At 42.3% G+C, this 13,705-nt stretch overlaps 1 protein-coding gene across 4 annotated transcripts in view; it reads left to right on the top strand.

Annotated features, from left to right (window-relative positions):
* Positions 1 to 3,314: 3,314 nt before the first annotated feature.
* The window catches only part of LOC118385071 (leucine-rich repeat and calponin homology domain-containing protein 2-like), an 88,147-nt gene continuing 77,756 nt past the window's right edge, over positions 3,315 to 13,705 (top strand). For all 4 annotated transcript variants that reach the window (XM_035771898.2, XM_035771897.2, XM_035771896.2 and 1 more), the window contains exon 1: positions 3,315 to 3,596. In XM_035771898.2, coding sequence (XP_035627791.1) covers positions 3,362 to 3,596 — 235 coding nt within the window. In that variant the 5' untranslated portion in view covers positions 3,315 to 3,361. The remainder of the gene's footprint in view (positions 3,597 to 13,705) is intronic.

Here is a 13,705-nt window from a genome sequence, read left to right as displayed (position 1 = left end):
CAAGACACTGACCAAAAACACACCTCCAGGCTGTGTAAGAGCTATTTGACCAAGGAGAGTGATGGAGTGCTGCATCAGATGACCTGGCCTCCACAATCACCCGACCTCAACCCAATTGAGATGGTTTAGGATGAGTTGGACCGCAGAGTGAAGGAAAAGCAGCCAACAAGTGCTCTGCATATGTGGGAACTCCTTCAAGACTGTTGGTCTGGTTGAGAGAATGCCAAGAGTGTGCAAAGCTGTCATTAAGTCAAAGGGAAGCTACTTTGAAGAATCTAAAATATATTCTGATTTGATGAACACTTTTTTGGTTACTACATGATTCCATATGTGTTATTTCATAGTTTTGATGTCATCACTATTATTTTACAATGTAGAAAGTAGTAAAAATAAAGACAAAACCTTAAATGAGTAGGTGTGTCTAAACTTTTGACTGGTACTGTAAGTATTCAGACCCTTTACTCAGTACTTTGTTGAAGCACCTTTGGTTGTGATTACAGCCTTGAGTCTTCTTGGGTATGACGCTACAAGCTTGGCACACCTGCATTTGGGGAGTTTCTCCCATTCTCTGCAGATCCTCTCAAGCTCTGTTAGGTTGGATGGGGAGCATTGCTGCACAGCTATTTTGAAGGTCTCTCCAGAGATGTTCTATCGGGTTAAAGTCCGGGCTCTGGCTGGGCCACTCAAGGACATTCAGAGACTTGTCTCGAAGCCACTCCTGCATTTTCTTGGCTGTGTGGTTAGGGTCGTTGTCCTGTTGGAAGGTAAACATTCTCCCCAGTCTGAGGTCTTGAGCGCTCTGGAGCAGGTTTTCATCAAGGATCTCTCTGTACTTAGGTGGCTTTTGCAAAACTCAAATCGGGCTGTCATGTACCTTTTACTGAGGAGTGGCTTCCGTCTGGCAACTCTACCATTAAGGCCTAATTGGTGGAGTGCTGCAGAGATGGTTGTCCTTCTGGAAGGTTCTCCCATCTCCACAAAGGAACTCTGGAGCTCTATCAGAGTGACCACTGGGTTCTTGGTCACCTCCCTAACCAAGGCCCTTCTCCCCTGATTGCTCAGTTTGGAATGGCGGCCAGCTCTAGGAAGAGTCTTGGTGGTTCCAAATGGTGGTTCCAAGTTGTTCCATTTAAGAATGATGCAGGCCACTATGTTCTTGGGGACTTTCAATGCTGTAGAAGTTTTGGTACCTTTCCCCAGATCTGTGCCTCAACACAATCATGTCTCGGAGCTCTATGGACAATTCCTTCGACTTCATGGCTTGGTTTTTTGCTCTGACATGCACTGTCAACTGTGGCACCTTATTTCGACAGGTGTGACTTTCCAAATCATGTCCAATCAATTGAATTTACCACAGGAGTACTCCAATCAAGTTGTAACATCTCAAGGATGATCAATGGAAACAGGATGCACCTGAGCTCAATTTCGAGTCTCATAGCGAAGGGTCTGAACACTTATGTAAATAATGTATTTCTGTTTTTTGTTTTTAATACATTTGCAAAAATGTAAAAAAAACCTGTATTCATATGGTATTTTTTGTAGATTGCTGAGGAATTATTTTATTTTAAAAAAAAGGAATGATAAAGGGTTATGAATTTGTTTTGCATAAGTTCCTGAAGTGCTGTGTTAACTGCTGTGCAAATCCTATGTTTACGATACACATACTGTAAACCCCATACCCTCAGAGGGAATGAAAGCCATTCATGTCATCTATGAGAATCTTATGCATTACGAAAGTGCTGTGATAATGCATTAAGCAAAGCATGCTGTGTCTGCCGTCCTTAAAGCTCCTGGGGGACCTCTGTAAGGTTGATCAAGTGCACCTCTGAAGGACTGTTTGCGTTTTCCAAACTGCCCGACTTCTTTAGGGTAAAAAAACAATGACCCTTTGTTACATTTTGTCATTGTAATCAGTAATTTTCTGTCCACATACAGTGCATTCGAAAAGTATTCAGACCTCTTTCCTTTTTCCACATTATTTTACTCTACAACCTTCTTCTAAAAAGGATTAAATAAAATGTTTTCCTCATCAATCTACACACAATACCCCATAATGACAAAGCAAAAACAGGTTTTTAGAAATGTTCCTCCCCGCCTCCTCATCTCCATGGAGGTAGGGGTTTAGGAGGGGCGGCCTCCAGATGGAGCCCCCACGGAACATCCGGAAGTCTGCCGTCCTCCACTCACTGGGGGGCTCGCCCTGGGGATGGAGGGAGAGGGACATGGATGAGGCGCAGCAGAGGTGTAGTGGGTAGGCACTGTTCTTAATTTTACTCCTTTTATTTTCTATCCTGATGCCTAGTCACTTTACCCTGCCTTCATGTACATATATACCTCAAATATGTCTTACCCCTGCACATTGATCTGGTACTGATACTCCCTGTACAGTGCATTCAGACCACTTGACCTTTTCCACATTTTGCTACGTTACAGCCTTATTCAAAAATGTATTAAATTAATTGTTTTCCTCATCAATCTACACACAATACCCAATAATGACAAAGCAAAAACAGTTTTTTAGAAATGTTTGCACATTTATTAAAAATTAAAAACAAAAATACCTTATTAAGGGGAGCTAATGGGATCCAACATTAAAGTGGCATTTATGTCTGCACTATTCAATACAATATGACAATAATGGATGAGATCTCCTGAGATCTCAGCAGGATGGAGTTTTAATAGCAGGCCTACAGACGCAGGCCTGCACCACAGACGAAAGTGACAGAAATCAGTTTACTGAGGTCTGTTGATGTATGTAGCCTGTGATGTAGGTCCATATCAGTCCAAGATGCCTACTTATGATACTTATGAGTCAAATGGGGGGGGGTTATTACAGGAAATTATCTTTAAAATGGCTATATTTTCTCTCAGCCTCATGGAAAAATGTGTAGAATAGCAGGAAATTAGCTTTAGAAATTCAACGTTTTTTCTCAGCCTCCTGACAACATTTGTAAAATGGCATGTGATTATCTTTAAAACAGCACGTTCTTCTCTTTGGCCCATTGCAAAATCTATAGAAATTGCAGGAAGTTAGCCGTTTTCCCATCTGTAATCACATCTGTGCCATTACCTGTTTTTACGCGGAGTTATAACAGACCTGTATGACATTTTAGAAAATTACCTGGGGGGGTTCCAGGTCCTACAATTTAAACATTTCATACAGGTCTGTAACTCACTTTAATTGCACAGATGTGAATACTTCTCTCTGATAAGAAAATGCGTGCACCTCTCTATACCAAATGTCCCCTCCGCGCCCACGCCCTCTCAGAAGCCCTTCCCCTAACGTCCCTGGTGGAGTGTGTGCCTTTTGCGCATGGGTGTAGAAACGGCCACTTTTATTATTGTAATTCCTCTTGTGAAAATGGCGTCGAGTCAGGGAGGTGTGGGAGCTGTACCGGCTCTTTCAAACCATCACTTATCCAACGGACCTCACTGGAATCCAGGGATCAACCAGCATCAGCATCATCTCCACACGACCCGGAGTTTAGACCGCGCTCTGGAGGATTCCGTGTGCTCAGGAACGTTGAATCTTAGCGGGAGGAAGCTGAGAGACTACCCTGGATTGAGCTATGATCTTACTGATACAACACAGGCAGGTTGGTTTCCGAAACGCTCTCTGCTCTTGAGACCTTGCTGGCCTCTCAGCTGGTTCAACAAATAGGCGCATGATACTACAAAGTATCCAACATTGTTACAATTGAGCGTGGTGCGCACTACATTTCCTTATTACTATGGTCAATTTGCATGTTTTCACCAACTGCTCTGTTTTATTAACAGTGCAATAGATACACAGTGTTGCATTTTCTTTCTTACCATATTGTCTTCGTAGAATAGCTGAGCTCAATGTGTTAAAATGTGCTATAGTATTCACGTCCTCTAGAATTGCGCTGGCAGTGCGGTGGCAACGGCTCGTCTTGGTCGCCTGCTTCTCTATCGCTCTCTGGATGAGACCATATGCATGCATGAATGAAATAATAAGCGCATCTCAGTCAGGGCGATAGAGCGACTTTACATTAACCTACATTTAGATGGTGAGTAGCCTGACTAGGTGAAGAAAATGATCAGCGAATGGGGAGATGAATAATAGAACATTACCCAATGAATATGAAATGTCATTTTTGGAGCATGTTCACTGAGAGGCTATTTTGTCTACGGCAACCCAAGACAAAAGATTCACCGTCTCCATAGCCTCTAGAACGGGTGTATGGACGCATTTCACTCTTATACGAGATTTTGATTGGACATACACATTCGTTTAATTTATGTTGGATATAATTGTAATATCCCAATTTATGTAAATAAATATAATATACAATTCGTAAGTATATTTTTTTCTCTCAAGGGGCCAAATATCACATGAGGGTTTGAGATTATTGGCTATTCATGTGGTTGAACACATAGCAGGCCTAGGCTACAGGCATACATGATCCATAGCCCACATGTATTTTTTAATCCATGTAGATAGCCTGCATATTTTGGGTGAGCTGAATTAAGCATTCATTTGTCATATGAAATGATGATGCTGCTGATTTCCCACACTGTCGTGTATATAATAGCCGGCTGTACAGGTGGTGGAATTATTGATGGTGGTGTAGAGGCAGATAACAGATCCACATACTGACCTTTTTTTTTTTACAGGGAACAGGGAGCCTAAATTGAAAAATGTAGGAGCACACAATGAAATGTAGGCGCAAAATGAAAAATATTTGAGGTAACAAGCTGTTTTCTTTGTAGTAATGGTGCTAGCATGATGGTCATGAACATGAGCTCAGTGTATTCTCTATTGCGCTCAGGGGATTCGGTACAGTGAAGTAAAACCATTACAACAATTATTGTCTGGCTAATTTTTCAATTTTATATTCTAAATTACAATTCCAGGTTGCACAGTAAAATATATTTAGGCGCATATGCGATTAAAATGATTGCACGGTAGAGCCCTGGCTTGGTCTAGGCTGTACTTTTCTTTTTTTCCTGGAGACTAAAGTGAGCTTAATATGTCAAGTCTACTGTGAATGTCTGTGTCAGTAATGTGGGGTTATGACAGCGATTCTAAAGGTCCATTAATCATATGGGGTGCCTCATTAATGGGGTTAGTGCCTCATTGATGGAGTTAGTGCCTCATGTGGAGTTAGTGCCTCATTAATGGAGTTAGTGCCTCATTGATGGAGTTAGTGCCTCATGTGGTGTTAGTGCCTCGTTGATGGAATGAGTGCCTCATGTGCTGTTAGTGCCTCATTGATGGAGTTAGTGCCTCATTGGTGGAGTTAGTGCCTCATTAATGGAGTTAGTACCTCATGTGGTGTTAGTGCCTCGTTGATGGAGTTAGTGCCTCATGTGCTGTTAGTGCCTCATTGATGGAGATAGTGCCTCATTTATGGTGTTAGTGCCTCATTGATGGAGTTAGTGCCTCGTGGAGTTAGTGCCTCATCGATGGTGTTAGTGCCTCATTGACGGAGTTAGTGCCTCATGTGGAGTTAGTGCCTCATTGATGGAGTTCGTGCCTCATTGATGGAGTTAGTGCCTCATTGATGGTGTTAGTGCCTCATGTGGTGTTAGTGCCTCATTGATGGAGTTCGTGCCTCATTGATGGAGTTAGTGCCTCATGTGGTGTTAGTGCCTCATTGATGGTGTTAGTGCCTCATTGATGGTGTTAGTGCCTCATTGATGGAGTTAGTGCCTCATGTGGTGTTAGTGCCTCATTGATGGATTTCGTGCCTCATTGATGGAGTTAGTGGCCCATTGATGGCGTTAGTGCCTCATTGGCAGGTAGCCTAGTGGTTTGAGCGTTGGACTAGAAACCGAAAGGTTGCAAGATCGAATCCCTGAGCTGACAAGGTAAAAATCTGTTGTTCTGCCACTGAACAAGGCAGTTAACCCACTGTTCCTAGGCCGTCATTTAAAGTAAGAATTTGTTCTTAACTGACTTGCCTAGTTAAATAAAGGTAAACATTTGTTTGATGGAGTTAGCGCCTCATTGATGGATTTAGCACCTCATTGATGGATTTAGCACCTCATTGATGGATTTAGCGCCTCATTGATGGATTTAGCACCTCATTGATGGATTTAGAACCTCATTGATGGATTTAGCGCCTCATTGATGGATTTAGCACATCATTGATGGATTTAGAACCTCATTGATGGATTTAGCACCTCATTGATGGATTTAGCACCTCATGGATTTAGCACCTCATTGATGGATTTAGCACCTCATTGATGGATTTAGCGCCTCATTGATGGATTTAGCACCTCATTGATGGATTTAGCACCTCATTGATGGATTTAGCGCCTCATTGATGGATTTAGCACCTCATTGATGGATTTAGCACCTCATTGATGGAGTTAGCGCCTCATTGATGGAGTTAGCACCTCATTGATGGAGTTAGCACCTCATTGATGGAGTTAGCACCTCATTGATGGAGTTAGCGCCTCATTTATGGAGTTAGCACCTCATTGATGGAGTTAGCACCTCATTGATGGAGTTAGCGCCTCATTGATGGAGTTAGCGCCTCATTGATGGAGTTAGCGCCTCATTGATGGAGTTAGCACCTCATTGATGGATTTAGCACCTCATTGATGGATTTAGCACCTCATTGATGGAGTTAGCACCTCATTGATGGAGTTAGCGCCTCATTGATGGAGTTAGCGCCTCATTGATGGAGTTAGTGTTTATGTGAATTTAGTGCTCAACGTGCCAAAACAAAACTGTCTGTTGTGTCTGGGTCAACCCTGTCAGCTCCTGAATTTACTCACACACACACACACACACACACACACACACACACACACACACACACACACACACACACACACACACACACACACACACACACACACACACACACACACACACACACACACACACACACACACACACACACACACACACACACTGAGTTTCCAAATGAGGAACTGAGAGTCTTCCTTTTGCAGACCCAGAGTCTAACTCATGAGGAAGTTTCTGTCACAAGGTATATGAGTTGGTTTGTGTTTCTGTGTATTTATATTCGCTTTGTGGGTGTCTGTACTTATGTCATTGCATGGTCTTGGTGGGCAATGTTTTGCCTCGCGATTCAAACTGAATTCTAACGCTGCTCTTTCGTTCGCTACATACTTCAGTTTGAGACGGATCACTTAAGTAATTTGGGGTGATGTCAAAATGAGAGGTGTCGTACAAAACAGTCACCAGCAATTTGGATAATCTCTAACCAATCAGAGTAGCAAACCAAAGACTAATTTTCTAAACGCCTCTTTACCCACGTATGTTCTGGCTCTGGCCCAACCTATCGGTTTCTGGGACCAATCAGACAGTCTAGAATGTATTTCCATTCTGGAAATTGTCGGGGAGGTACTCAGATCCAGGCTTATTGTGGAGAAGAAACTAACGTCCGTGAGCGTGGCATAGCTTGGGGGCAGCAAGGAGTTTTGGTAGCCAGGCAAGGCAATGTAGGCTACTCCGATAGGCAACTATTTGGCAAATTCAAACACTGAGAAGTTCACATAGGCCAGTGTGCCTGATGTTTGGAGAAATGAAAAACACCAGCCTAGACAGCAGCCTCTGGCTCAGATTGCAGATAGATACTAGCCTGTGATGTTTGTGCAACCTGATTTAATCAATGCCCTAAGGTCTTAGTTAAACATGCATACTGAGTAATAAAGGATTTATTATGTACCTTTTTAGGTAAGGAATTGGGTCCTAAATGCAAGAGTCCCCTCTACTTAGATAGGAGGGACATACAGTAGGCTTACCGGACTGCATCAGAGATGTTGATTTATTCAAGCTTACTTTGAAGTGCTGTGGCTGAATTATACATGGAATGCTCCCTCAGCCTAACTAACGAGCTACTTGATGTCTATGTTTGGAACGAGATGCATTTGTTTGCTACTGCATACAAACATACTTATTTCACAGTTTATCAGTTCCTCAAGTGATCGGACTGACTTGACTTTTGTGACATGACTGCAGTGTGCGTTGTGTTCGGCACATAATGATAACAGTGTTGTGTGAAGTGTATACTGTATAACAGAGCAATGTGTAAAAAAAAAAATGCATGATACCGAACTAGTCTTGAGAAGTTGTGAAGACGACAGGAAGTTTGAGTGTGTGTATTGGTGAGAGAGCAGACTTGTTGTGTGATGAATCAGGTGGGATGTGATGATCTCGTCATTGGCACTATCAAAGGCGAGAAGATACTTGACAAGTTATTTCAATGTGGGGATAGGGCGGACCGGCGAAAGAACAGATAGTTGCCTTCCATGTTGAGATTGAATGCATGCAGTGTTGATTGTAATTTAGAGTGATGTTGCAGAAGTGATATAAGGCCAGTTATTTAACCATAGCAGTTGGCTAAATGCACTGCTATGGGCCTATCTATGGGCCTATCTATGGGCCTATCTATGGGCCTGGTGTGTTTGATCAGTGCTACTGCCTTTACTTTTTTCTCTTCTCTGTCTCTATAAAAGGAAATATATGCTGCAGACTAGTGCAGATAAATAAAGGGAGGACAAGCAGTCCCTTTCAGATAGATAAAGAAGGCTGTTTTATTTTATAGCAGGTGTATTTCCATTCACACATTATAGTGTAGAATGCGAAGAAAACTATTTTGCAGGAAGGGAGTATGCTGAGTATTTTTTTTCAACTTATTTTTGACATTTTCACAAGGGATTCCTCTTGATGGTGACTTTGTCATCTTTGAGAAAAACCCTTAAAAAGAAATGGAAGGCATATCTTCTTTAAGCTGGCATCATCAAATCCTCAACCTAAATTCAACTGACAGATGGAGATAGTCCTGTTTAGAGATCAGTGGTGGGATGAATAGAGAAATGCATCAGTTGCATGAATAGTGTTCTATTTCTATGCTGATTTTAAGTCCAAGTACATGATTGCTAGTTCAGAAAGAGAAACGGGTCTATTTTAGTTTTAGGAAGAAAGAATCATTGGTTACTTGGAAAAACACTTGACAGATCAACTAAAGAAAAGGTTTTAATGATGATGACTTATCGTTGATATTGTAAGCCAGTAACAAATTCTTGTACAGCACTGGAGGTTGGTGGCACCTTAATTGGGGAGGATGGGCTCGTGGTAATTGCTGGAGCGGAATCAGTGGAACGGTATCAAATACATCACATACATGATTTCCATGTGTTTGATGCCATTCCCTCCGTTCCAGCCATTATTATGAGCCGTCCTCCCCTCAACAGCCTCCACTGTTTTACAGCACACAGTCAAAATGAAACATCACTCCAGAAAAAACATGCTCTATCTGGTTTTGGCCAGATGACATATTACAAATGGATGATTGGGCAAGCAAGGACAGGAACTTCACTCTTTTCAGTGGAGGATATCTTCATAATGCAAAATCTCACTTTGTTTTGTTTTGCCTTGTCCTATGCAAGACTCTTGCTTATACAATGCTCTAAGAAGACATGAACCCAATAGTAGATCACATTTCCTTAAACCCTCAAGCGGAACCCTTCCAGGCAGAACCTTCTAAAACAGAACCCTTCGAAACCAAACTTTTCCAGACAGAATTTTTCTCTGACAGATACCGTGATGACAGAACTGTGTATAGAGTATACTCAGTGGATAGAGCCTTCTCAGACCGAACCCTCTCACTCTAGTTCCAGATAGAATTCTCCCAGACGGAATCCTCTGAACAGATCGGAACTCTCAAATAGAATCAATGATGATAGAATTCTGGAACATCGAACCACAAGACAGAATACAATCAGAGTTCAATGAATTTCCTTTGAAGAATACTTTCGGAATGCTTAAAAACTTTTAACACAGCAAGATAGACTTTCTAAAAGTGTTAGATAAAATCCCTATTATATTGTTCTCGAGTATGTTGGGTCATTGCAGGAGCTGTCAACATAGTCCTATGCCATGTGTTCAAGCAACACTCTTCCCATGTGTTCAAGCAATGAAAGTTGCATCATCCTGATAAGTGAACCAGAGAGAGTGCATGTGTCTTTCTGTGTGTATTGTTTACGTACGACTGATACAAAGACAGAGGAAGGTAAACTGACACAAAGGTGCATGTTTGCAGCATGCTGTTGACAGTTTGTCGCCAGTCAGTTATTTTTCCAATGGGAATGTGTGAGAGCTGTACGCCGATGCCCTGACCTTGGAGAGAGGCTGGAGAGCAGAGACCCAAGCTGGCCAGATGTTGGAGCCAACAGGCCAGCATTGCTGCTGCATTCCCCTACGCTACTGTACCGTACCCTACTGTACCGTACCCTACTGCACTGCACGCTACTGTACTGTACTTTACTCTACCGTACCGTACCCTAGTGTACCGTACCCTACTGTACTGTACCCTACTGTTCCGTACCCTACTGCACCGCACGCTACTGTACTGTACCCTACCCTACTGTACCCTACCCTATTGTACCGTGCCCTACTGTACCGCACGCTACTGTACTGTACTTTACTCTACCGTACCCTACCGTACTGTACTGTACCGTACCCTACTGTATCGTACTCTACTGTTCCGTACCCTACTGTACCCTACCCTACTGTACCCTACCCTACTGTACCGTACCCTACTGTACCGCACGCTACTGTCCTGTACTTTACTCTACCGTACCCTACCATACCCTACCCTACTGTACCGTACCCTACTGCACTGTACCCTACTGTACCGCACGCTACTTTACTGTACTTTACTGTACCGTACCCTACTGTACCCCACCCTACCCTACTGTACCGTATTCTACTGTACCGTACCCTACTGTACTGTACCCTACCCTACTGTACCGTACTCTACTGTACCGTACCCTACTGAACCGTACCCTACTGTACTGTACTTTACTCTACCGTACCCTACCCTACTGTACCGTACCGTACCCTACTGAACCGTACCCTACTGTACTATACTTTACTCTACCGTACCCTACCCTACTGTACCATACTTTACTCTAACGTACCATACACTACTCTATCGTACCGTACCCTACACTACCGTACCATACAGTACCCTACCCCACCGTACCCTACCCTACCAAACCCTACTCTACCGTACCCTACTTTACCATACCCTACTCTACCGTACCCTACTCTACCGTATCGTACCCGACTCTACCGCACCGTAACCTACTCTACCGTACCCTACTCTTCCGCACCCTACCCTACTCTACCATACAGTACCCTACTCTACCGTACCCTACTCTACTGTAACGTATCCTGCTCTACTCTACCCTACTCTACCATACCCTACTCTATCGTACACTACCCTACTCTACCATACCGTACCGTACATACGTGCACTACTCTACCGTACAATACCCTACTCTACCGTACCCTACCGTACATACCGTACACTACTCTACCATACCATACCGTACATACCGTACACTACTCTACCGTACCATACCGTACACTACTCTACCACACCATATGGTACTCTACCGTACCCTACCGTACATACCGTACGCTACTCTACCATACCATATGGTACTCTACCTTACACTACTCTACCGTACCATACCGTACACTACTCTACCATACCATACCGTACATACCGTACACTATTCTACCGTACCATACCGTACATTACTCTACCGTACCATATGGTACACTATATTTTTAACATGAACATTTAGTCCTGTGATTGTGTGTTTGGTTGTGTCGTAACTCCTGAGCACTATAATATTTCACTGGCAGTTGATGTTTGGCTGCAGTGGTGTGGCTTGACGTTCTGCCAAGTGATCCCTGAATGACAACTAGGGCAGTTGCGGTGACCTTATTACCACCACACCTGCGGTCACGAGTCATGAAGGCAGTCAAATTCCACATGACCGTTTAGTCACAGTAATTAGGCTTCTCCAAGCTCTGATGCTACTGCTGGTCATGAGTTAAATAAAGGTTAAAAATATGCATATTTCTTTCATTAGTAGCCTACCAAACTTGCTAACTGCCTGGTACTCAGCACAACATTTCTTTAGGCTATGCAATTGCATGAGAAAACAGAGTGATGGCCTCTAATAAAAAGACGAGGATCCCATCAGCTTTCTATAGGCTAGGACTACTATATTTATTGCTCAACTTTCCTAATATTTCAGCACATTGCTTATATTTACAACAGTTGTATAGCCTACCTGACTGACATGAAAATAAACCACGGGGAAAAGTATCCTCCTTTCTCTATTTAAGTGCATAGATGACATGTATTTTTTCCCACTGCCCCTGTTTCCATACAGGTGAATGATAATGGTCAATTATTTTTAATTAAAAAAACATCTCATGTAGCCTAGCCCAGAGGCCTATATGTTTTAATAAGGTTTGTATCACAACTAAAGTGGCCAAATAACATCTTAAAATGAAGCACATTAATCTGCTTTGCAAGGGGTGTAGAGCATTACATGCATAATTGCATTTGCAGTCACTTTTGATAATGGTGTTTTCCGCTAATGGAAATGTTGCACTTATAGCCTACTACCATGTGCACATTGCTGTGGTTATAATGTGAAGAACTAGCCGAATAGTTTATCAATATTTTACGCTAAATCTGTTGTGTTAAGCGACATTGCATAAAAAAGTTTTTTTGATGCTAGTGGTTGTAAATTATTAATTTGGGATGTATTGCATCCCACAACTGTCCCAGACTATGTTTGGAATATTTATTTATCGCACAGAATAGAATAGGTCCAGTTTTGTACTATGGGGATAGTGCTTTTGCTGTTCGTTAGGCCTACTCATCTTGTTGGCTGACAAAAAGTACAAGTGGACAGTTCTTCCAATATCTTCAATATGCTCCTCGGAATTGGATAACGACACGCACAGCTGCATCCCCGATCTGTCTGTCTTCACTTGTAGCCTTTGAGAAAGACCCGATCACTTGACGGAGAGCCGTGTGAGTGGGAAGCGCATCGGATTGCGCAGCACACTCCGGGAGAAGGGCACAAAGCAACACTCTGGGCTGCAAAATTCATGTTTTTTTATAAGGATTACGGGTTAAAAAGTGCTTGTCAAAACTATTGGAGTATGTACAGCCTGCTCAAAACACAAAGCAGAGCTCATGCCTTTTCAACTTTTTCAAATTTGAGTCTCATCATGCAGCTTTACAATGTATTAAAAATCAAAACATATGGATAGCCCAACATTTGCAGAACAACTAAAGTCACATTAATAACTCTAAATTAAGCATATAGGAATACCTATTATTGTGAAGGTGTAGGATATATTACATTTATTAATATATTTGATTTATTAGAGGTGGTGTGGTAGCCAAGAGATGCTTAATGTGTTTATTTTAATTAGCGGTCAATTATCGTGAGACCGACAGTTATTTGCTTGACAATCGTATGACCGTATGACGAAATTTCGTGACCGTCACAGCCCTACTGACAACCCCCCAAAAACATGGTATCTTTATAAATGGGTAATTAAGCAGTCCTCTCCACTACCACCTCTCTCCCACACACACCAACACCTCCTCCACATACACATGTAAACACTCTTGAATTTTCCCAGACAAGCTAATTGCACAACCCACCACTCCCACCGTCACACATACAGTGCATTCGGAAAGTATTCAGACACCTTCACTTTTTTTCAGATTTTGTCACATTACATCCCTATTCTAAAATGGATTAAATAGATATTTTTTCCCTCATAAATCTACACACAATAACCCTTAATGACAGTGAAAATAGGTTTTTAGACATTTTTGCAAATGTCCATTTTTTTCTCCCTTTTTAAATACCT

The sequence above is a fragment of the Oncorhynchus keta genome, chromosome 6 (assembly GCF_023373465.1).
Source record: "Oncorhynchus keta strain PuntledgeMale-10-30-2019 chromosome 6, Oket_V2, whole genome shotgun sequence".
Lineage (NCBI taxonomy): Eukaryota > Metazoa > Chordata > Actinopteri > Salmoniformes > Salmonidae > Oncorhynchus > Oncorhynchus keta.
This window is presented reverse-complemented; position numbering and strand designations above follow the sequence as displayed.